We start from the raw sequence: 26,253 nt of genomic DNA, 5'->3' as shown, positions 1-26,253 counted from the left end.
TTTAATTTACTAGAACTTCTAGTTTAAGTTGTTTTTACACAATCTACACTGTAAAAGCACTATAGAAATAAAGATGAATTTAATTTGAAGCCCACATATTGTTCTTTCTAAGAAAAATTACTTACTGTGCATCATTAAGCTTTGAAAAAAAAGGCTGCTATATCTTTTCTAAGTGAGTTGTTTTTTAAATAAGAACTTGCGACAATGCCATTGAAAATACCCGGAGGAAACCCACTCGAACATGGGGAGAACATACAAACTCCACACAGAAATGCCAGCTGACCCATCCAAGGCTCGAACCAGTGATCTTCTTGCTGTGTGGCAATTGTACTACCCATTGCGCCACCGTGACACCCTTAAATTAAAATTATATATATAAAAAACCTTTGAACTTAGCGCTTTAAAATTGCTTCAAACCTATTGGTCAGGCTTTTTCAAGACATTTAAGTTTGTCTTGAGGAACTTGCTTTTTTATTTAGTTATTTATGAAAATCTGGACTAAGGCTACTGTGTAGGCTATTTAGTCAACTTCATAGCCTACATACTTAATAATGCATATTTAAATTAAGAAACGTAAGAAGCGACAGCCTAATTTTTCACGTAACATCGTAAAGATATATAGCTTATGTGTGTGTTTGTTAAAATGTGAAGCAAATTGTCGGTGAAGTAATAATCACATGGTGGTGAACGTGAGTTTGAGCCTGATGCCAGTGAGAGTGAAACGTAATAGACACTCCGGAGCGAAAGGCGGCAGTATTACACTAAATAAAAAAGGGGGAAAAGGAAAAACAAAACGTCATCTACGTGCGACGGGAATTTGTCACTGCAAACGCGATGGCAGAACCTGGGTGCGTATTTGACTTATTTTGAATCTTAATCAATCTGTGATGAAGATCAAAACTATTATTTTATTTTTTTTCGTTTTCGGTGTCTATATAGTGTGTTTGGATTTTTGGGTACAAAATGTATCGGGATGACACGATGTGATGCGGGGGATTAGTTAATGTTTGTTTTCACATGGATCGACTGTAGTCTATCTGAACTAACATAAGAGTTGTTTTTACTGTTGTTGTTTTGTGTTTTTACTTTAGATCTTAAGACTGTCTGGCTGTACTGTCATGTGTAGATGCTTACAGTGAACGTAGTGTCACGAAATTATTTGATGTAGTTTTGGAGTTCGATGGCAGGGCTCCAGATTAACATTTGAGAGCAGTGGCACCGATGCCACCAACTTTAAAATATGGTGGCATACGCAACTGATTTTGTATTAAGACATTGTTTTAAAAAACATTATATAAAAGTAAACCAACACTGATTATAAATACAGAGATATCTCAAAGATATGCAAACTGATCATTTAGGTACTAAATGATACTAGGTAGGTACTAAAATAACTTGAGAAAAGTATTTTTTGCAGATTAAAAACAGGGAAATCATATTAGCGGTCTACAACTCTCAAAGTAAGACTCTTAAACTCTCAAATAGTGCTAATGTTGTTTTGAAGTCGTACTTGCATGCGATTTCAGGCCAAATATTTTAATTAGTAAACAATGTATAGGAAACACCATAACGAATTTGTGAATGTAAATTTAACGTTATCTCATTAAAATGATTAAAAGTACATTAATGACGTTTCTTGATAATAATTTGTGGTGAGCATACTAGTCATAGTGAACATAAAGATGCTACAGTTTCATAGTCAGTTAACATGCTTTAGCTTATTTGTGGTAGCGTTTAGTATCAGTTGTAAGACATTTTTCATCAAAAGGAACAATAATAAAATAATAGCATATGAAGAGTTCAGATGCAAAAACCTCTAAATGTCATTAGAAATATTCTTCTAAAATGAGCATTTTTATCAGGCTTCTGTGTGTATGTTCGGTAATTTCACTTCTGTGGCAAAACACAAGTTCTTTTCATGGTCTCAATGTGAAATAACTCAACACAAACAAAGGAGGCTGAGAAGAATACTCATATTTGATGGAAATGTCAGACGACACTTAGAGGTTTTTGCATCTGAACTCTTCTTATGCTTTTATCTTCAGTGATATGTATTTTGTGTGTGTTTAACAAATAAAATCAGTAGACAGAAAGTGTTGTTTAGTTACAGATAAGTGTGGTTGCATCACTGAGATCAGACTTTTATTTTTTTAATTTGTTTAGCAAATTTTGCTTGCAAAACTTGCTGCCCATTCCTATCAAATAAAGAGCATTGTCTGTTGATTTTTCTTACAGGTTTTTCCTTATATTAAACTTTAAATAAAAACATTTAACCTTATCATAGACAAAATAGTTGTGTTTTGAAGCCATGAAAATGAAGTTCATAATTAGGTCTTTTAAAGTTTGTGTAAAAATGTTGATCTATTTTATTCAGGACTGAGAAAGTGATAAAGCTTGTTCCTGAGAATCTTCTCAAGAAACGCAAGGCCTACCAGGCTATCAAAGCCAATCAAGCTAAACTTGCCTTACAGCAGAAGAGAAGGGTGAGAATTTCTCTGTTGTTAATCGTCCAATAATTGCATCAGAAACAAACTAATAATTTGACTACCTCACCAGGTCCAAAAAGGAATCCCCTTTAAGTTTAAGCGCTTGGAGGAGTTTTTGCAAAACAGCAGGAGAAAGCATCGAGATGAGACCAGACTTGCCAGACTCAAAAAGAGACCTCCACCACCCATGCCACCAGCCAAGAACAGCCTGGCGTTCGCTGTCCGCATTAGAGAGTAATTTATATTCATGCCTCATTTATGTTGATGTTGAATCAGTCCTTTCCATTGAAGCATAATGTTGCTGTTTGACCATGAAAATGTCACATTTCTGGACTCCCTCAAACACCTCAAATGTAGTCCAAAATATAAATTTTCACGCCACAGTGGAATGAACTACCTACTATTTCAGCATATGTTTTACACAGCGGATGCCCGTCCAGTACTGAGAAACACCCATACACACTTGCATTCACACACTATGGACAATTTTGTTTGCCCAATTCACTTATAGAGCATGTCTTTGGACTGTGGGGGTAACCGGAACACCCAAAGGAAACTCATGCAAGGAAAACATGCAAGCTCCACACAGAAATGGCAATTGGCCCAGCTGGGACTCAAACCAGCAAACTTTTTCCTGTGAGGCGACAGTGCTAGCCACTGAGCCACCGTGCTGCTCCTGAAATAGTTAATGGAACCAGTTTTTGGTATGTTTTTACCTGTACTAGTCGGTCAGATCAGGAGCGCTTACAAGTACTAAAGATGTACAAGAAGAGAGCCTATTAATTTGAGTTTGACAAAATATTACACATTTATCTGCTTATCAGGTTTTTTGTATGATTTAGCAGCTGTCACTTATTCATTTTTATGGTTTAGATAGTAAAAGTGCAGAACAATATTTTCAGTAATGGATTAGTGTGCAATCCATGATGTTGTTTACATTCCAGTATCTCTATCATGACTGCAGATATGGGTAACCGACGAAATCATGACGTAGGAAAGAACAGCCTGTTAACTAGTTTTTTTTTATGATAAATGGTAAAATCTTTATACAAAATACCATCTTTTATGAAATGCAGACAACAGTTTCAAGTAACATAACAGTATTTGTTTTTGGATTAATCATCCTTTAAGATAAATTTCTTTCTCCAGTCTGTGTTGTTTTTAGGGTTTAATTTTGTTTTATCATTTCTTGTAGGATCAAAGGTGTGAGCCCTAAAGTGATGAACGTCATTCAGATGCTGAGACTCAGGAAGATCTTCAGTGGCACCTTTGTCAAAGTCAGCAAGCATTCAATAAACATGCTTAAGACTGTGGAACCTTATGTTGCCTGGGGGTGAGTAATTATATAGCAATGTTTTTTTATTTAAAAACTAAATGCTGGAATTTACCAGACACTTGCATCAGACACTGGAATGTATCAGACACTTGCAGACTTGGTTGTAAATGGTTAAAGTAAAAACAGGACATAATTTTTTCATCTATTATTAGCATGTATTCAAATGCATGTAATCATGTTGAACAATAGAAAAACATTTCATTATATTTCCATCCAAGTGAATGTTGTGTTTCAGGTTATCTTAAATCAGATGAGAGTATCAACATTTTGTGTGAGCGACTGGTGCTATAATCACACCTGCTGCTTTAAACGGCAAAAAATGGCCTCAATGGCTTGTAGAAATTTAGCAAACTTCAGAAGAGCAGTGTGTGCTTTTAGACTGGTTATAGTGAGGTAAACGACATGTACTGTTACTTCATTATCACCCCAAGCCTCTTTCACACTGCACGCTTGATTCAATTCATCTTTATTTGTATAGCACTTTTACAATGTAGATTTAGTTAGTTTCAGTTCTGTTCAGTGTTCTTTAATATTCAATGCTGAGAGTCTAAACACTAAAGAGTAAACCATCGATGCGCAGCTCTTCAAGTCCCGAGCTATGCAAGCCAGTGGCGAGGGGGGAAAAAAACTTCACCAATAGGCGAATATGAAGGGAAAAAAAAACCTCGGGAGAAACCAGGCTCAGTTAGCGCGACCATTTCTCATATGGCACAACGTCTTGTGGAGAGCTGCAGTCTAGGTGCCGCAGGCTGGAAAACTCAGGACATCAGCGAAGACTCTGCGGTCCCTGGAGTCACACAGGAATCAGTCTCAGGCTCTCTACTCCTCCATGACCACCACAGAAGCTGCTATGTCCGCGAATGTGGAAACCTTGGGATCATCTCTTCACAGGTCTTTGATTGCTTCAGTGGCACTGCATAATCTCTGGGGGCCTCGGGATGAGTATCGCCAGGTGGAAATAGAGAATAAAGACAATAATTAGCGTAGCTGCTGTTTATAGAGAATATAAACGTATGAGAGCATAAGCATCACTTTTTTTTTTCGACGCCCATGTTAATAGATTGGAGTTTCTATACCACACACAGAAATGGCAACAACACTGAAACAGCAGTGCTGCGATTGTTTTGGTGCCGGATCTGTTTTGCAGTGCTGTTTATGATCAGTTCAAATGACAATGCTCATGATCATGAACAAAAACACTGAATAACAGTGAAAGTCGCAATTTTAGCCAATAAGTGCATTGATAATATCCACTATTTTGAAACGATATCATTATCAACTTAAAGTACTACAGAGCCAATGTTATATGATCTATAGTATCAGTTTTGCTTAAGTTGCTCGCTCTTTTGACTGTTCTCAATATTATAACTATTTATATAAATATTCATTCATTCATTTTCATTTCGGCTTAGTCCCTGTTTTAATCTGGGGTCGCCACAGTGGAATGAACTGCAAAGTTATCCAGCATATGTTTTACGCAGCGGATGCCCTTCCAGCTGCAACCCGTCACTGGGAAACATCCATACACACATACACCACGGACAATTTAGCCTACCCAATTCACCTGTACCACATGTCTTTGGACTTGTGGGGGAAACCGGAGCACCCGGTGGAAACCCACGCCAACTTGGCGAGAACGTGCAAACTCCATACAGAAACGCCAACTGACCCAACTGAGGCTTGAACCAGCGACCTTCTTGCTGTGAGGCAAGCGTGCTACCCACTGCGCCGCCTATAAATATTATTATAACTATTCATCTTTCTAACAATCAAACCCAAAATCAGATAGTGTCACAGGGGTTTGCCGCCTTAGTGGAAAGACAGTTGTCTTGCTTAGAATCTGCAGTGATGGGAGAGGCTGTGTGCCCTTATGATTGAGCCAAGTGACGGTGCTTATACCCAAAATAAGAAGGGGCTAAGGCACTCCACACATATCCACCTAACATATTCATATATGCTTACGAACTATGTAGTGTGACATAAAAACATCCAAAATGTTTATACTCTCACCAGACCTCCCATAACCAGGTCAGCAGCCAGCACAGGTAGCTGTTTAGCAGTTGTCCCATTGAGGTTGAGAAGCATAACATTCTTTATTATATGCAAAAGACTTGCTGAAGGAAACCGCATGAGTTGCATTGGTTCTTGATTCAGATAGAAAGTAAATTTTATATTATTTAATAGATGGATAGATTGCCGCTGATTAGGTCCCCATGGCTGCTTCTGCTCTCCCTACATGCTACCCATGCGCAAATTCTGTTTTGCTAGCTCATTTGGTGTAAAAGAAGAATAAGTGTGTAAAATAATGACCGATTTGTGACACACTGCTTTCTTGGTGGAAAGGGTTTTGGTGGAAAAGACATGTTCCAGAGTTAAAAAAAAAAAATAGTTTAGTGTATTCCAGCTTTAAGACTTAGCTGGCACCATTTTCTGTCCTTCCTTTGTTGAATCACTTGCTTGATTTATTGTGATCTCTTACATAACAGGTATCCAAACTTGAAATCAGTGCGCGAGCTCATCTTGAAAAGAGGCCAAGGAAAGCTTGATAAAAGAAAAATTCCTCTCACCGACAACACACTCATAGAGCAGCATCTAGGTACGTTGTTGATGTGGTAGACACATTTTATGCAGTGCTGGGGATTTTGGGCTACTTATAATATTGATTTCTTTAAATTTATTTATAAGGAACTTGATATATTTTAGACTTTTATAAATAAAATTGGGAAAATAAAATCTCGTACTTCATTTACACGTTAAGCAGGTATTTACATATTAGTTTAAAAGGCAACGTAGCAAAATAAAGCCTTAGACTTTCTCTAATGAAACTATTGTCTAATAGTGTTGACATTGTAAATGTAATGTTTCTCAAGGAAAATATGGCATCATCTGTTTGGAGGACCTCATCCATGAGATCTACTCTGCTGGAAAGAACTTCAGGGTGGTGAACAACTTCCTGTGGCCGTTCCGTTTGTCAGTACCAAGACATGCTGCTAGAGACAAAGTTGGACTAATGAAAGATGTTGGAAATCCTGGACCTAGAGCCGAGGACATAAACACAGTCATTAGGAAACTCAACTGACCAAATAGACTCTTGTGGACTGTTGTTTTGTTGCCGCCATTCAGAATGAACATACAAAAAAGAGAGAGCAGAGCCTGTTTCTCAATGTTATTACAACTGAATGTCCAGTTCAAGTGGACGTTTCCTCAGAAGAATACAGCAATTTACTGTTGACCTTTTGAAAAATTGAAACACAACTGTGTAAATCTGTCAGTTTCTTTGCCTTGAAAAGTTTGTGGATTGATTTTTATTAAACAAAGCAAAAATGTCAGTGTTTGAAGGGGTTTATAGATATCGAATGACTAATCTGAAATACTTTTCAGCCTTCTTTTTCGTGCTTTTAGTGGGAATAAAAGTAAAGCATCGCTATTTCCCCTTTAGAAGTGCCTGTCTTTCAATATTTATTCCAGGTAAGACCAAACTTTTTCATGGAGGGGCACTGTCCTGCAGAGTTTAGCTTCAGTTCTAATAAAACATTCTTGAGATAGCTACTCAAAATATTCCGATTCACTTGAAACAAGTACATTGTAAAAAAATAAATATAAATAAATCCAGGGTTCCACAATGCAGTCATGTTGTCCTAACACAAATTGATTAACAAGCTTACTTGAACAACAATTAAGCTGTTAAATTATATATATATATATATATATATATATATATATATATATATATATATATATATATATATATATATATATATATATATATATATATATATATATATATATATATATATATATAATTATTATTTTATTTATTATTAACAAATTACTTAAATTAATTATTATTTTATTTATTATTAATAAATTTTATGTATATTAATAAATTTATTATTATTTGATTGTGCTGGTTTGGTTTAAATTCTAGGAAACAGGATTTTAGTAACAAGATTGTAAACTCTTCATTTATGCAGATTGGGTTATACTGTGGCTTTTTGGAGACTGGTTTAATGGTTTGAATTTTTTTTACCGAGGTCAAATATTTAAAATTAGTGGTTACATATGTTTTTATGTTGAAAAAAGGATTGATTTAGAAGTTGGATTCTAAATTATTTTAAATTATTATTATTATCCATAATGGAAATACGCATTTAAAAAGAAATAGTTCATTTAGTTACCAGACCATAGTGCATTATGAGGGAATTAAATGCAAATTCTGTATGGAGCCGTGTTGAAGAATTAACAGATGTGAGGTCTAAACATAAGTCCATAAAGGCCATAAAATGTATTAAATGTTGTTTTAGTTTCATGCACTACCTGACAAATGTCGTCGCCTATCCAAGTTTTAGGAAATAATAGCAAAACAGCAAATAATAACTTGATTTCTAGTTGATCATTTGGTATCAGAAGTGGCTTATATGAAAGGCAAAGGCCTGTAGATTATGCTTATTTTACCAAAATAAAATATGATCATGCCTTGATTTTAATTATTTAATTAGGACAGTATGGTCTGACTGCGCTTAGACAAAAGTCTTGTTACTTAACAGAAATAATGTACAGGATAGAATATAAAGTCATGGTGCAGTGGAAAAAGAATCAATATTGTGTATGACTCCCCTGAGCTTGGAGGACTGCATTCATACATCTCTGCAATGACTCAAATAACTTATTAATAAAGTCATCTGGAATGGCAAAGAAAGTGTTTCTGCAGGACTCCCAGAGTTCATCAAGATTCTGTAGATTCATCTTCAATGCCTCCTCCATTTTACCCCAGACATGCTCAATAATGTTCATGTCTGGTGACTGGGCTGACCAATCCTGGAGCACCTTGACCTTCTTTTCTTTCAGGAACTTTGATGTGGAGGCTGAAGTATGAAAAGTAGTGCTATCCTGCTGAAGAATTTGCCTTTCCCTGTGGTTAGTAATGTAATGGGTAGCACAAATGTCTTGACACCTCAGGCTGTTGATGTTGCCATCCACTCTGCAGATCTCTCGCAGACCCCCATACTGACTGTAACCCCAAACCATGATTTTTCCTTCACCAAACTTGACTGATTTCTATGAGAATCTCAGGTCCATGCGGGTTCCAACAGGTCTTCTGCAGTATTTGTGATGATTGGGATTCAGTTCAACAGATGATTCATCAGAAAAATTTACCTTCTCCCACTTTTCCAAATGATCAACTAAAAGCAAAGTTATTATTTGTTGCTCCTACAACTGGGATTGACAAGACTTGTCAGGTGGTGTAGACATGTTAAGTAAATTCAGTGCAATGTTTTGTGATACAATCTTGATCCTGAGTCATTAGTTTTTTATTATTAATGATAACAAGAACAGTATGATGAGAATTAGGACAATACAGAACATAAAAACACATTACCGTGACAACACAAATGAAAATATAAATAATGTGAAGAGGAAAGTTTTATGCAATAATAATAATATAATAATATACACTTGTGTACACTGTAACAGTCTCTAATACTATTGAATCTTTTTGCCTTTATCTTAATTAAATTTACATTTAAAAATACATTTTAAAGATGTTAGAGAGATATTTCAATGAGAAAGAATATTATTCACTCGTAAACTATTCCAGCCACCATAATATTTAGTATTACAAAGTATGGGCAATAAATTGCAAACAAATTTCTATTAAAATAAGTACGGTTTCATATTTTAAGTTGAAATTTTAAGGTTTAAATCGTTATTTATGCATGGACCACATATACAGAACAATGACTGAGATATACTAAACGTATATATAGAGCACAACAGAGTTACACATAGAATCAATAAAGTAAAAAAATAATATAATATAAAAGGGGGTCGTCAAGTAGCTGCACAAGTGACGTTCCAGCGTGACGTCAGGAACACATGTATCAACGATGTCAAGGAGAAAAGGGGTGGTCTGAACTGACACTGCTTTAAACCTTCCTCCATTCATTACTCATTATTCATCGCCTGAACTCTGACCAAGGTAAGAAAATGCGTGACGGCTGAGCGGAATGAATGATAAGGACGCTAAAAAGCACTGCGAGGGTACACCGCGCATTAAAGCCTGAACATCTTCGTTGACTATAATGGAAGCATTCGCAATGTATACGTTATTTCTCTGTTTGTTTTATTTGTATGTATGTGTTCAGTCACGCACGCGCCGTCGTGACAATATAGCGTCAACGATTTACATCAGCAGCATATCATTTCCTATTGGCATCGTGGTGTTTTCCGCAGCTCTTGTATGTTGTGAAGGACAGTCAGTCAGTCAGTAAACATTTGCTTGAACACGTTGTGGTTGTCAGTAACGCAGCTTTTTCTAGGTTTACGTTAAATTGGGTTTAACTTGTAACTTATCTACCTATGAAATCAAATATTCATTGCGTACACGCGCAAATGCTGTCGTTCTCGTGCTCGTGGTTCTGTTGCTCGCTCATGTAAGCGCGTGGGTAAGACATTGACTGGTAATACTAGTGCATCTTCTTTTAAATTAACGCCATTTTTAATTGATGTTGTGGGTATTAAATGGGTATTAAATTGGTCGAAAGTTATTACAAATGTACTTTATATTTGTCGAAGTACTCTGAAATGCGAATTGTATCATGGTTTCCAAAGAAACCTTTTTCATAAGTGATCATCTTAATCATTGAGCATCAATAGTGATCATCACAGAAGGATCCTGTTACACTAATGATGCTGAACATTCAGTTTTCAACCACAGGGATAAAATGCATTTATATTTATGTAGAAGAGTTGTCATTTTAAATTTAAATAATGTTTAGTTTTTATTATGATTGATTAAATAGCCTACATGCAGCCTTGGGGAGCTGAAAATACTTAGGAAAAAAACATGAACAAGTATTTGTATGAAGTATAACTTTCACCCTAATGCTTTATAGATTAGGTAGATAATTGATTAAACCCTTTATTTATATAGAATTCAGATTATATATTATTTTGAAATACATTAGTTATAAATTAATATGCATATGACAGTTTTTTTTTTTTTTGTTTTTTTGTCGAATCTCATATGGACTGATCTTGATCTTTATGCGTTAACTTCTCTACAGTATTGCAATCATTTCAGCGATCTTGTCAGGTTGGATAATAGCTGTTGTAAAATGATCTACAGCCCTTTATTGTTTGAACGGAGAAGAGATTTAAGTGAGATTGTATGAGATTTAATTGGTACATTTTTTTTTTATAGTTTAAATCCATACATCATTCTTTGTGTACTTGGTTTGGAAGTGATAAAACATGAACTGTATTTATTTGTGTTTGAGAGGCCCCTGAACTGCCTTAAAGGGACTTTGACTGAAAAGTGCAGGGAGACTCCGAAAGTAATCTAAAGGAGCTGAAAACAACTGATACTGATATATTTCTGTTATAAGAAGTAACTTTAATTAATTAAAAAAATATATTTTAAGCAGTTGACCTTGTTAGTGGACAAAGTCAGTTTTCCACAACTTAACATAGGAGTATACTCAGAATGGGTAGTTTATTACTTTAACCATGTGTATTTTTAAAATTTCAAAAATGAACTTCATTCAGGTCTCGAAAAGGGTGTTTTTGCTATCGATTAAAATAAATAAATAAATAAATAACACTTGTTTTTTATTTTCTATTGGGTCACTCTATATCACATAATCTAAATTTAAGAAACTTAAAATCTTTTATTATCTTGGATGCGTATTTACTGATCAATTCCCTATTTTGTAGAGGAAGGTCAAAATGACGATTTTTACCTCATATTTGAAGTCAGATTACATTTACACAAGGCCTGTCATGATCTATTTTTTGTTGTACAATGTATAGTACCAAAATATATTGTGATTAAACTATATTATTGTCATTTTAAGACCATTTTATGCCACTCATTTTATAATGCCAGAAAGACAATATAATATCACGAGACAAGTACACTCTGCTAAAGAACACATAATATTTTATTCTTAAGAATATTTCATTTAATTAAAGTCATTTGAACAATTTAATAATTAGGCATTGGAATCAGAAAGTGAAAACACATATCCTAAACAAATAATAATAAACGTTAACAAAAAAGTGCAAGGTAAAAAGTAACCGAGGCTGTGATATCTGCTACTAGATCTATTTTCAGTTGTCAGGCACCCACATGAAAATATACTATAGTAATTTTTAGTAAGTACTAAAGAATTTTTTTTCAATTATACTGAAACAATCAGCTAAAATGTTCCTAGAATTGTTTTTTATGTATGGGCAATATATATTGCATTACTAAAATGATAGAGGTCATGTCCATGTGTTGTGTGATAAGTCGATATATTGATTATTGTGACAGGCCTTAGTTACATTTATGCATTTAGCATGGTGTGAAAATGTTTTTTAGAAAGGTGGGAGCATTTTTACTTTAATTTTACATAAGGATTTGAAGGTTTATAAGTAAAACCTGACTTTAGCATTCTTTATCCAGGTTTCCATTTCCATTACCCTGTGTTAATTCTCATTTAGAAGTTTTGCATGAGAAACAAGAGATTATGCTCGCTTGAGGTGATTTTGCACATGTGTTAAAAATCCTTAAAGCAAACAATGGGGAAAGGAAACGCATTTGCTGAATAAACTCTGACGTAGCAAACATTTGACTAATCAGCTGTATCCATTAGGCATGTCTTGTTTATTGTTGGTTAGGTTACCAATACTACAGTCAGACACTCTAACAACTTGGTGGAAACACACCTAATTATCATTTTTTCTATTTTGTAAACTTTAAAATCTCTTCACTTGTTATATACATACTTTATATAATACTTAATATATACTTTAGGATAATGCCATTATGTGCTTATTATGACAGACAGTTCAAAAAAATCTAGATGACATTTCTGTCTACGTGCATCTTTACAAGTAATCTGTGTCTTTTTAATTGAAGTCTTATGGGCTTGGATAAACATAAGGGCTTCGTAAATGGTGAAAGAATTTAGGTTTATTTAGCATCTTTACATGTAAAGTTCAAATTGCTAAACCTTGGAGCGGTGAAACACTGACTTCCAGACATTGTTAATCATGTTGGTTGGCCCTCTGGCACGCTGTGTGCTTGATTATTTTAAGTAGCTTAGCAACTTTTCACAAATGCACCAGTACTATAATTCTTGTTGTAACTTGTTCTGTTCTGTCCAATGTCATTGTCCCGTTTTATTTCCTGTTTTCTGAATTCAGCTAAATGGAGAGATTATTAAGAGTTGACACATTACTCCAGAAAGAGTTTGAGTTGAATTTTGGTTTATTATTTTGTTAAAATATATTTAACGTGCATTATTAATTTAATTATTTTGCATTATTTTACTTGATTTCTTTAAACTTTAAAGCATTATTATAAGTTTACTTATATATTTTACCTTTATATTTATGTCAATTGATTTAGTAATGTTTGTTTATTTATAGCTGTTTAGTTCATTTTATCGAATACTATATGGTTTATATATTTTCCAGTATTGTCAAACTATAAAACCACCCATGCTGAACCACTGGTGACCAGCAGTCAATCTGTTATATAATTGGACAGCTAAAACAGCTGATATTTGCTATGTGAGGGCACACTGTGTTGTACAGTGGGTTCTGAAGCTGCTGCTGCTTGTGAGTCATAATCTGTTTAATAGTCATGCAGGAGCGCAGGGCTTGATCATAGAGGCTAAACTCAATCAAACAGACACTTCTGCGCTTTTATCCCACTGTTTGAACATCAAAAGCCTTGTGACCATAGAAAGGATTCAGGTTTGTTCATTTTTGGCAATTTAAAGACACAATATGAAGGATTTTTTTTCATGAAATATTTAAACACCACTAGAACAGTGTTATATATTCTGCTGATTTATGCACGTACATTATCCCAAATGTTTGGAAAACTATTCAAATCCAGAGAAATTGGCAATTTTAATTAGTGGCATGGACCATCTCATTGTGTGGCAATGCTAATGACGTCATGCAGTAGGGTAGCATAATATTGGAAAAAACTGACATAATTGCAACATTTTCCTTTTCTGCAATATACAGTGGATATTGGTAATATATTTAGGTGGGTTTGAACAGATTTATTTTACAGATATATTTATTAAAACAATATTTTAGTCACCGAACATCTTTAGAAATAGAAAGATAATACAGTTAAATTCATGTGGAGTATTGGAACAAAAAAATCATTACAAAATGTAATACTTTTTTTGTTTCTCCTAAATTTTGCTCTTACATTTTTTTCAGATCTTTTAATAGCATTTTGGTCAATAAAACAACAATTTCTTTTTTTTATAATTATTTTTGCTACACCACTGGCACCGACATAAAACAACAATTTCAGAAATATTTGAAGAACAGAGACAAATTATCTTTGCTCCAACAGAGCCCCCCGCCTCACTGCACAATTTCTATACAAGATATTATGCACATTTTTAATCCGTTTTACATCATGTCATGATATATACATGCATACAATACAAGTAAAGTTCCCTTATATGTTCACTCGTCTATTGTACATATATACGCATACGAGTCACAATAGGCTTAGCAAATATAAAATAAAGAAATAAAATAATTTAGATAGAAAATAATATAAAATGGAGAGAAGGAAAAAAATGTGAGAAACAAATAAACCTCGGTCAAACTGCAAATATTTAGGTTTGATCCATTTGCTAATATGTCAGCACTGGCTGCCAAATAAGATAAGATTTTTGACTGCAACCTTTGGTGGAGTACAGAATCTTCTCCATTCAATGATTAAAAGTTGGAGGAAATTTGTCCTTCCAGTTGAGCAGTATAAGACGTCTAGCAATTAATGTTGAAAAAGAAATCATACTTTTGGTATTATTGTCTAAACTGGGATCTGTAATTAAACCAAATATTCCTACAATAGGGATATTTTCCATTCAAAACATTCACATTTTTTTTCTATTCAAAATATTTGAAAAGGAATTAAATAATAATTGCCAGAATTTAATAATTTTAGAACATGACCAAAACGTGTGTGTGTGTGTGTGTGTGATTAGCTATCTATACCTCACATCTATTACACAAGAGATTTAAAGTTGGTGAAAATTTTGTTAATTTTGCCATTGTCCAATATAGGCGATGGACCAGTTTAAACTGAATAGTTGTATGTCGAAAACGAATTGGAGTTGAGTGAATCTTATTCATAATGTCTTGTCAAATTTCCTCTGAGAGAATCAACTCAAGTTCACTTTCCCATTGTTGTTTCGGCTTTGATACTGAAGTTAGATTTTGTGAGGAGATAAATGGATGGGATGGGCACAATAGTTCCTGTTTATTTTTCTTGTTTTGAAGAAGATGGTGAACAAAAGCATCATTTCGTTTGAATTAACTCTGAATTATTTATTAGATATATTTTTTCATTTAGAAACAGTTTGATTTATCTGCATCAGACTTGATGTGTAAGGTCTCTGTGCATGATTATTTTTCAGGATACAAGTATGAAAAAAAATTTGTATGAAAACGACTGTAAAGCAATGGCCTTTATTCAGCTTCATAATGCATTTGGATTCTTTAGCTCATCCATGAACATAATTTCTACAGCAGTCCTGTAGGATGCAATGAAGATGACAATCCCCAACAGCAAATCCTTCAGTGTTAAAGTGTTAACATAACACTCAATATATTAGCTGTACATTAGCCATAGTTAGTCCATATTTAGTCACAGCTTCATCAATACACCTGGTTGTTGTCAATACGTGTTCTCTAGCTGCAAAAATGACTACTGTACATTAGCATTATTGCTTATCACAGCGCTCTGAGGTTTGTTACAGGCTGTCAGAGACAAACTCACCATTGTGAACTGTATGCCAAATCTGAGTAGCTTTCTCTGAATGTAAGACCGTACACCCACTGGATGACTCTGGTCTACAAGGCTCTTCTGGGTCTGGTGTCTTTATACCTCAGATCCTTTCTTCATAAGTCAAAAAGCCAGTATGCCCTACGCTCAAATGAATTTTATCATTTGACTGTTTCCCGGGTTCGAACTGAAATGGGGAGGCGAGCCTTTAGTTATGTTGCCCCCTCATCCTGGAATACTCTTCAGTCTGAACTAAAAATATCTGAGCTCATCCCACTCAAATATTTTCGCTCTATCCTTTTTTAAACAAACCTTTTAAACATTTTTCCCTAGAAAAATGCAATTTTTATTAGCTCTGTTCTGAAATTATTTATGTATTGATATTAAAATAAACAGGAAAAAGATGTTTTTACAGATCTAATTAATTCTAATTCAGACTAAAAAGTGTCAATGTGCAAACATTTAGTCTTTAAAACACTTTGAATGAGTGAAAACCTCAGCAGATATTCTGATAAGTTCTCTTGTCTTGATAAGGCTCTTGTCTTGACTCCTCCGTCGTTAGTATTTATTTTCATCTTAGGTCTGCTCTAGCCAATAGCAGAAAATCAATCCCTGGGGAGGTGGGGATAAAGATAGTAAGGCCCCATCTGATTGGTCAAAGCTAGATAAACAACAAATGCATAAAATAAAATGAAATTTATCACGCATGTCTGCGATAAAATATACTGTTATCATGATGACGATAAATTCACTATATATTGTGCAGCCCTACATTAATTTTTTTTCCATTCTTTTTCTCCATAATATAGTTTTTTAAAAAACTGAGGTAAAAAAGAAACTCCAGTAAGTTGCACATGATTCATTTTGACAGCATACGACAAATGTTGGCCTGTGTGTCCTTGAATTTTATTCACTGTTGTGCAGATAAGAACCAGTTTGTCCTCTTTTTTTTACCTTCAGTGAAAGATTGTATTGGTGTGAAACTGTATTTTCCAACCCAAACAGCTCTTGTGCTGTGTTGTTATCTGAGTTGTCACGAGCATTCTAGGTCAGAGTGTTTTACTGTTGTACTTATTGTGCCGCGTGTGAGACTTATCTTTTAACAAACTAGCCAACACAACAGCTTTGATCACACAAAATGAGTCTCCAATTGAACTGCTTGAGTAGTGTGATTATGCTGTCAAAGTCTATAAAATGATAAAATCACCCTGTTATCTTTTTGGCCATTTGCTTCATATTTCTCTGGCATATGTCAGTGCATTTAAGTGCTCTTGACCTAAACAAAAGAAAAGAAAAGAAAAAGTAATTTTTGCCATGGTTGCATCCAGAACCAAATAGAACCAAATGTTTACTTTTATTTGGATGTATTGTTCTACTGGACAGGACAGGATTGTGGCTCCATATATCACTAATTCACAGATATTGCAGTTGAAGTCAGTAAATGAGTTTGTAAACTCACATAATTGCATGAAAGTTTAGATGATGTTTAACCTTTGACCATTTTGCTGGGTGTTATGCTGTATAACTACTAAATGTTAGCAGATTAAAATCACCTTTGTGATTTTTGAACTTCTGAACATGTTCTTTTGTTGTCATTGTAAAATATTACAATTATAAATTACAGTTGTTTTTATATATAAATTTTTTTCTTTCATTTTTCTAACAAATCAGAACAAAAATTGTTCTTTTTTTAAATTATTTTTCAACAGAACAACAGTGGTACTGGTATCTCGAATCGTGACAAGTACAGCAATTTTTGTTCGACATTCAAATGCATACAAATGCTTAAAAGCAAAGACAGAAATAAAAGGATATTATAAAACCAAATGTAGAAAGAGACAGTCACTGAGTACCCTCAAGAAAATTACAGAGGAAGGACCAAATGCACCAGAACACCTCAGATCTCTGATGTAATTCGTAGGTTATTTTTTCTTGTGGTAAAAGTGTGGTCACCTGACTTAGCCAAAAAAATTATATTATAATTATTATTATTATTATGGTCAACTGCTCAGATACCTTCAGTCAATATGTGGCTAAGTATATACAAAAATTCAATTCACAATCAAGACACAGTGGAATTCAGAAGGTATGACCTTATTCTTCAATGTGGAAGTGCGCTCGTTTTTGCGGTTAGTTTTAGAACTTCTGATTCAGTTGCCTATAGGAGAAACGACTAGGAATTATAAATGGCAAAAAACGGTCAAACTACTTGCTCTACAAAAAAAGTGTTTCATGACTATTGTCCATAGTCTGTAGCCACTAGATCGCTGGTAAACACACAGTTCACTAACGAACTACAAATCCGCCAGTATATGTACTACAAGTTCCAGTCATGCACCACTCAAACGCACCTGTTCCTCATTCCGTTGATTTCACACACTCACGGCTGGGAGCTGCTCATGAACTGATTACATAGACTATATATACAGCGTACACGCCTTGCGTGTTTGAACCATGTTTATTTGTTTTACTTTGTCTGCTGCATGCCTGCCCTCTGACCACTCGCTTGATATTTGACTATAACTCTGGATTGCCTGTATACATCTGTTTGCCCCTGTGTTGACTGTTGCTTGCCTGACAATTCACTGTAATAAAAACTGCATTTGGATACGCACCTCTGTTTTCAGCTTTCACTTCACATTACAACTATACAGACAAAATAGAGTAATATATCAAAAGAAAATATCAGTTTGCAGCACCAAGCAGCAAAAACGAGCTGTTTTTAACGTCTAAAAATGAAAATGGAAGCGAATGAGTCAAAAAGATTACAATAGCTGCGCCCACTCGTACGTAGAGAATAAGGTGAATACCTTTGGGTACAAAGCAAAAGTTTTTCCAATTATTATTTTTTTTGAATAATTTTGCCAATCTCTTTCCAGTATATTTTGATTTTGTCACAGTCCCAGAGTACATGCAGCACTGCGCCAGTGTCTACCTTACATTTGAAACATAGCTAAGTACAATTGGGAAATATTCTATGGAGTTAGATAAATCTTGTGAACACATTTATAATTTTGTTCGTGAACCGAAATTGAAGTACTTTCAGGATTGAAATTTGAGCAGGCAGATAGCCATTCCTCATCATTAAAAATAGACCCCAAATCCTTTTCCCATTTTACCCCTAAAGAATCAAAGGTTTACAAAAAAAAAAACACTTTCAAATGACAACATAAAAACAAAAAACATACAATACAAGCACCAAACGTCACGGGATACAACCTTATTTACATTCATAAGTATTTATGTTTGATCAGATCCTACCATACAAATTTCTGTTAAGAGTTACATATCAAAGATTGAAAAGCTCCAGATACATATAAATAAAAGCACCACAATAAAATTAAAACATTACATTTCTTCTCAACCACTTTCCCAAACATGAAGAGATTTTATAGGATTGATTATAAATTGCTATTTTAAAAATAATAATGTATGAATTATGATTCATAGTTACATAGTTATATAAATAAATAAATATATATATATATATATATATATATATATATATATATATATATATATATATATATATATATATATATATATATATTAATTAGCCTAAGTTTAAAAAATGTTGCTTTTAGAGTTGTTTCATGCCATGTTTTCAGAGGTGCATATTCATTTTGATTAATTTAGGATTTTTACTTTGTTTTTAATCCTCAAACTCATCATCATTATCATTTCTATTTATTTTTAAAGCAGCTTTTATTTGACATCTTTTCTATCACTTTAGATTAGTGTAGTGTATTTAATTGACAATTTCTGAATTGAAATCTTCTGCTGACCCTAAATGTATCTTTTAAATATGCTTACTGCTCGCATCATTGTATAATTGTTTGTCCTCGAGACTAAATATGCGAAAGTGCTTTTTGTGAATGAGGATGAACCCTGCTAAATGTCAGAATATGCTAGAATAGTTGTTTGTAAGATGGTTTGAATGAACATGAGCCCCAGAGGCACAATATTAAATTAAAAAGAGATTTCTAAGTCACATGCTTACTCATTGAATAAGCGGTGTCGCGTCTCACAAGACCATTGCTTGGTAGTCAGTTGTGATTGATTGATAAATAGGATGTTTCCTCTTCTTTCATTATTTGATTAGATTATTTTTATATAAAGAGTAAAATTGGCTAATTAAGAACAATATAAGTTCTTGAATATGAAATAAGGCCATATAGACATGAATAATTTAATTTATTATTTATTTAACTGCATATGTGGTCACATTTTGAGTGGCATAACATGTAGAAACCAAAAGAATCTGTTTAATGTTTAGCACAGATGCGTTTTTTTCTGGGTTTTTATTAAAACATTGTTGATGTTTTTCATGTCGAACAGAACCACTAAAAGCATGCTGTGTCTTAAGGCCTCCTGCCAGCAGATCAGAAAACACTAAGTAGAGCTTTATTCAGACAATGTTGAGCCAGCCGTGCTTGCAGCATTAAATCTATTGACATTTCCAGTCTTACAGCTGCAGTTCTGGATTTAAAACCAAAACAAAATGGGCAACTGTGGCCATTATGCATTAAGTATATACTTAACAAAGAATAATATAAGTTTAATAAAAGTTAATGTGTGTTTATGGTAAGAATGTGCTATATTTAATGTCTTCAATAATATAATCAGTAATATAATCATCATTGAACCCTTTGTAGGGCACTCCATGAATTGGAAAATACCTGGAGTATTACTGTGGGTTATTACCAATTTTTTTAAACTCTTATGATGTCAAATATATATTGTAATCAATGTCAATGCAGTTACTTCTCTCGGTAAAGGGCTAACAGTGTACGAGCTGAAATTATTAAGTATAACGCTTACATTGTTGATTTGTTTTATATTACTAAATTTATATTACTTTTTATTTTACTATGGCTCTCATCATGCTATTGTATAATCATTAAAAAACATTAATTTCATTAACAAGAATATCATTTCAGAACATAATTATTGTGATTTAACGAATTAAATAAATAAAATAGTGCTAGATCTTACTGCAAACAATTTATGTTTGTCATATTTCAAATATTTGGTCATGATGCCACACTGTAAAACCCAAAAAGTTAAAGTAACTCAAACCATTTGAGGAAACCGATTGCAACAAACTATTTAAGTTCAAAAACTAATCCTAATGAGTTCTGTGAACTTAATCCATTTAAGTAAACGGAGCAATTTGAGCACAGTAAAACCCAATAAATGAAGAGAGCTCAAACCAACTGAGTACTGTAAAACCCAATAAGTTAAGGCCACTCAAACCGTTTAAGGAAACCGATTGCTACAAACCATTTGAGTTAAACTAATCTATATGAGTACTGTGAACTTAATCCATTCAAGTTGAAGTAATGAGATATTTAATTAACTCATTACTTTCAACACAAAATAGTTCAAAACCCTTTTCAAATGAGTAGAATTAACTTTCAGTAAATTTTGAGTTAACTACACTCATTTCATTTGATAAAGTTGACTGTTGGGTTTTACAATGTATTTGTAACCTTGTCACATACTGAAAACAACTTCTTTCTGGTGACGTGTGCCAGACTATTCTATCCTTTAGTCTGCTTAAATGTGGCTTCTGTCTTCTAGTCGACTGCAACCTCACAATAGGGCATTTTAAAAAGCTTGCTAGCTGCAATTCGCAATAAGGTGATTCACAATGGGAGCCTTAACATGAACAGGTCATGTGCTGTATTTGTCCAACCAATGACACTGAGTTAACTAGTTGGGTTTAGGCGTGTGTGAATTAGACATTGACGTCAATGTCAATGACGACTCCCGGGTGGGGGAGTCAACTTTTTCGGCAATTAGTTTGTGTAATACATGCTTCAGTGAATCAAATTTATGTATTTATTTAAATTACATCAAATTTATTAATGAAATATATTTAAGATTTCAGTGTTTTGGCTGTTTAGTGTATTCTGATCTGATTTTGGCTTACCTGAGGTCACTCTATACAAACTATGCATTTAATTTGACTTTACTTTTAGGCTTTATGTAAAAATAAACACCTATTTTATGAGAAATCAGTCTTGTGAACTCTTACGGTGCTATAAATGTGCCGGTTTCAGACTGTTGAATGACTTTTTTCTGGCATAAACTGATTGGGGCGATTATGTATTCACAATGGTATGAACCGTTAAAGGGGTGGTCAAATGGATATCTGTTATTTTAATTATTATTTAAAATACAGATCAGAGTGAACTTTTTCTCAGATTCAAAGGAACCCCCCCATACATCTTGTTTTGATGTCCTTTAGGGGGGATTAAGCCTTAATTAATAAGCCCCCCCCAACACCCAACCCCCCCCCCCCTCATCTGTCCTGTATATCAAGAATGTTCAGCATATTTCACAATAAAGCTGACTTGACTTGACTTAATTTTGCGGAATTTGTTCCCCCAGACATCGAAAATGGTATTGAATATCGATATTTGTCAAGGTATCGTATCGAAGTTGGAGATTCCAATAATGTGACAACACAAGTCTAATGTAAAGAAAACATCCAAAATCTACTTTTATGTGTTTCTTTTGTCACACTTAATCAGTTTGTACTATTAGGTTATTAATGTATTATTTTAAAGGCAGTTTTCTGTAATGAGCAATAATCTAAATCATATTTGATTCTAATATGTAAATCAATGAAACAGTAATTTAAACCAGATTTCACCCACTTCTTTGATTTTTGTGATAAAGTGAATGCAGATTAGAGCATATTTAATGAACAAATATCTTATTTGCATAAACATAACATTTTCAAAAACTGTATGCATGTATGTATGTATGTATGTATGTATGTATGTGTGTATATATGTATGTACACTTTACACCTGTCCAACTGTTCGTTAACGCAAATTTCTAACCAGCCAAACACATGGCAGCAACTTAATGCATTTAGGCATGTAGACATGGTCAGACGATCTGCTGCAGTTCAAACCGTGCATCAGAATGGGGAAAAAGATTTAAGTGACTTTGAACATAGGATGGTTGTTGGTGCCAGACGGGCTGGTCTGAGTGTTTCAGAAACTGCTGATCTACTGGAATTTCCACGCACAACCATCTTTTAGGGTTTACAGTGAATGGTCCGAAGAAAGAGAAAATATCCAATGAGCGGCTGTTCTGTTGACGCAAATTGTTGATGCCAGAGGTCAGAGGAGAATGGCCAGACTGGTTCCAGCTGATAGAAAGGCAACAGTAACTCAAATAAACACTTGTTACAACAGAGGTATGCAGAAGAGCATCTCTGAACGCACAACATGTCCAACCTTGAGGTGGGTGGGCTACAGCAGCAGAAAAACCACACCAGGCTCACCAATATTGGACCATAGAAGATTGGAAAAATGTTGCTTGGTCTCGATTTCTGATGCAACATTCGGATGGTAGGGTGAGAATTTGGTGTCAACAACAGGAAAGCATGGATATTGTTGCTGACCATGTCCATCCCTTTTTAACCACCGTGTACCTATCTTCTGATGGCTACTTCCAGCAGGATAACGCACCATGTCATAAAGAATGAATCATATCATACTGGTTTCTTGACCATGACCATGAGTCCACTGTACTCAAATGGCCTCCACAGTCACCAGATCTCAATCCAATAGAGCACCTTTGGGATGTGGTGAAACAGGAGATTCGCATCATGGATGTGCAGCCAACAAATTTGCAGCAACTGTGTGATGCTATCATGTCAGTATGGACCAAAATCTCAGGAATATTTCCAGTACCTTGTTGAATCTATGCCACGAAGAATTAAGGCAGTTCTGAGAGCAAAAGGAGGTCCAACCCAGTACTAGTAAGGTGTACCTAATAATGTGGCCGTTGAGTGTATGTATGTTTTTACACCCTATTCACCTGCAGTATCTTGGCTTTATGTTTTACAGCACGTCACCTGCAGTCCTCGGTAATGATGACCCAATGGACCACTATCCACTGACCCTTCACTGACCATCCAGGGGCCTCATTGCTCCGTGTGTTCCTCAGCATGGGGGACACTGTCCAAATGCACTTCAGCACAGTGGATTATGTGATTTTCGTCGTGCTGTTAGTGGCATCCGCAGGAATCGGCCTTTACTATGCCTTCTCAGGGGGTCGGCAGAGGACCACACAGGAGTTCCTGCTGGCTGACCGGAGCATGCGCTGCCTTCCCGTATCACTTTCACTGCTAGCCACCTTTCAGTCAGCCGTGGCCATCCTGGGTGCCCCGTCTGAGATCTACACCTATGGCACACAGTACTGGTTTCTGGGCTGCTCCTACTTTCTGGGCCTGCTCATTCCTGCACACATTTTCATCCCAGTTTTCTATCGCCTCCGCCTCAGCAGCGCATATCAGGTAGTGTCTTTTTATTCAAATAAAGTCCAGCTTACTGATAAAAATTTTGACAGCAGCGTTCACTTCAGATATAATTAGAATAAAATTATCAGCGTTCAACGTTGTGCTATTTAAAGGTACCATTGAATGAATTTGAATTTGTGAATACCTAGTCATAGGTAGTCATAGGTCAAATTACATACTGTGAGCTTGAAACACCATTGTTTCTGAGTTCTCATGTCAATCTTGTGAGTTTAAAATCCTGGTTAAAAAAACAAAGAACAAAACACAAACTTTGAAGGTCTACATGGGATCATTAATATACATGTCCCAGGCTGTGTTTGTCTGGCCATAACGTTTTTAGTGACGTTATTTTTCCACCTTACTTTTAAGTATATCAGTTGATCCGCGATTTATACGGATCACAACCCATGGTTTGGAACATACATGTCCCGTGGATTTATTTACTAGTAGATAAATTCTAAATTTGTAACGATCACAGGGAGATCGCTTCTCACGTCATTCAAATCACATGTATGAAAGCATTTAGGCTTTTTTGTAAAACATAAAGATGATGGAGTAAGTTGTGGTGGGTTATTCGGGATGTGGTGGGTTTCATTAAAAGTGTTTTCTGCCACTACTTGTCTAGCCTGCATTAATGCATTCAGTGTAAGCTACACGATTAATCATTAAAAGATCGGGATCTCAACACCCACGCAACATTAATTATAAATGATGGTGATTCACATATGTTTATTAATCGTTCGAATCGCTGAATTCAAATCTGTGTTTGAAATAACACAGAAGTACTGGGAAAGCAGTTTATAGTTTAGATAAAACTACTGATGTTTTATAAATGTTGTACACTGGGTTGTACAAATTATAATTTCAGATTTATACATTGTGTTATCAGCAACAGTAGTAGTAACAGTGAATTTTTGTAGTGTGGACACTGCCGAACGAAGTTCAGATAAGAGCTCAGATCGCAGTGAGGAGATTTCAGAGCGAATAGGGGATGAAATTAATTCCTTTAAGAAAGCTGGTGTTGTCTCATCCTCTGCTTGAGCTGCAGCGCTAGCTTTAGCATTAGCTCCCTGTTCGCTCACCTTGTCAGTCAGCATATCTACGATGTTTCGTCCTGCTTTCACTGATTTTGGCTTTTTTCCTTAAAGTCGTATGCTCAAGTTCACAGTTTGAAAGATATATATATATAATACCAAAATCAGAACTACTGAGAAAAGTTAGATAAATGTACACAGAGCGACTTCCAACCACGTCTACTCCATACGAGGCATACTGGAAGTCAGTAACAGTGAATTTTTGACAGTACTGAATATTTTACAATTTATTTTTATTCAGCTGATTAATTTTTCATTTTATTTTTAATAAAATTAAAGGTTCTAAGCTCTGTTTGTTAAAACCAAAAGTGTCTTGCAGTACTGTTTTTGTAATAAATGGAAAGCAAATTACATTTGTCATCTTCTCTTCGATCCGTGACTAAAAAACTATTATGTGATCCGAACTGTGCAATTTTGTGATCCATTACACCGCTTGTAATAAACATACTATGCATGTGAGACTCATATTTTGAAAATGGCAGGTAGTCATGCATGACCAAGGAGTGTTCATCGGAATGCAAATTGCAGGATATACAGATTATACATTTACTCAGCACCACCCCAAAGAAGCATAAGATCTGTTTAAATGTGTCTTTTGTTAGTTTAATGTGTATTTTGTGAAATTTGCAGTTTGTAATGAGGCAGGAAACACATAAACCGCTGGTTATAAGTAATAAGTGACATTTTTGCATCATGTCATAGGAGTAAAGCAGGTCTGAGTGTAAGAGCAGAGCTCGTTAATATTCATTACTGTTCCAAATATGGGCAAAGCAAGGATTTTTATTATAGGGGTTATTGCTGTGGTCATAAATGAGCATGTAAAGTTCTCTGTTTCGAGAGAATTCCTGAACTTACCTAAACCACATACCTACTGTGTAGATATCAGAAAAAAATTAGCATATTGAATAATCACACTCTATGGCACCTTTAATATTGTTAAGCAGTGTTATACCGCGTTCCTGGAGGACCACCAACACTGCATGTTTAGGACGTCTCCTTTGTCTGTCACACCTTCACATGTCTTTCAGTCTCTACTAATGAGCGTATGATCTGAATCGGTGTGTTTGATTAGGGAGACATTGAAAATGTGCAGAGCTGGTGGTCCTCCAGGAATGTGGTTGAGAAAGTATAATACAATGTAAACTAAATCAGCATTTATTTGAAACAGAATCTTTAGTAAGTCTTCAGTAAGTTCAGTAAGT

At 34.8% G+C, this 26,253-nt stretch overlaps 2 protein-coding genes across 2 annotated transcripts in view; both read left to right on the top strand.

Moving 5' to 3' along the window:
• The first annotated feature begins 781 nt into the window (after positions 1–781).
• Positions 782–7,151, top strand: rpl7l1 (ribosomal protein L7-like 1). Its single transcript, XM_056445430.1, has 6 exons — positions 782–848; positions 2,375–2,483; positions 2,557–2,720; positions 3,682–3,819; positions 6,309–6,418; positions 6,693–7,151. The coding sequence occupies exons 1-6, from the start codon at positions 835–837 to the stop codon at positions 6,899–6,901; spliced, it is 744 nt and encodes a 247-aa protein (XP_056301405.1). The 5' UTR covers positions 782–834; the 3' UTR covers positions 6,902–7,151.
• A 2,580-nt stretch (positions 7,152–9,731) lies between these two features.
• The window catches only part of slc5a6a (solute carrier family 5 member 6a), a 37,390-nt gene continuing 20,868 nt past the window's right edge, over positions 9,732–26,253 (top strand). Inside the window, exons 1-2 of the mRNA XM_056480691.1 lie at positions 9,732–9,802; positions 23,506–23,954. Coding sequence (XP_056336666.1) covers positions 23,607–23,954 — 348 coding nt within the window. The 5' untranslated portion in view covers positions 9,732–9,802; positions 23,506–23,606. The remainder of the gene's footprint in view (positions 9,803–23,505; positions 23,955–26,253) is intronic.

The sequence above is a fragment of the Danio aesculapii genome, chromosome 20 (genome assembly GCF_903798145.1).
Source record: "Danio aesculapii chromosome 20, fDanAes4.1, whole genome shotgun sequence".
NCBI classification, from domain to species: Eukaryota; Metazoa; Chordata; class Actinopteri; order Cypriniformes; family Danionidae; genus Danio; species Danio aesculapii.
Note: the sequence above shows the minus strand (reverse complement) of the source record. Positions and strands in the feature narration are given on the sequence as shown.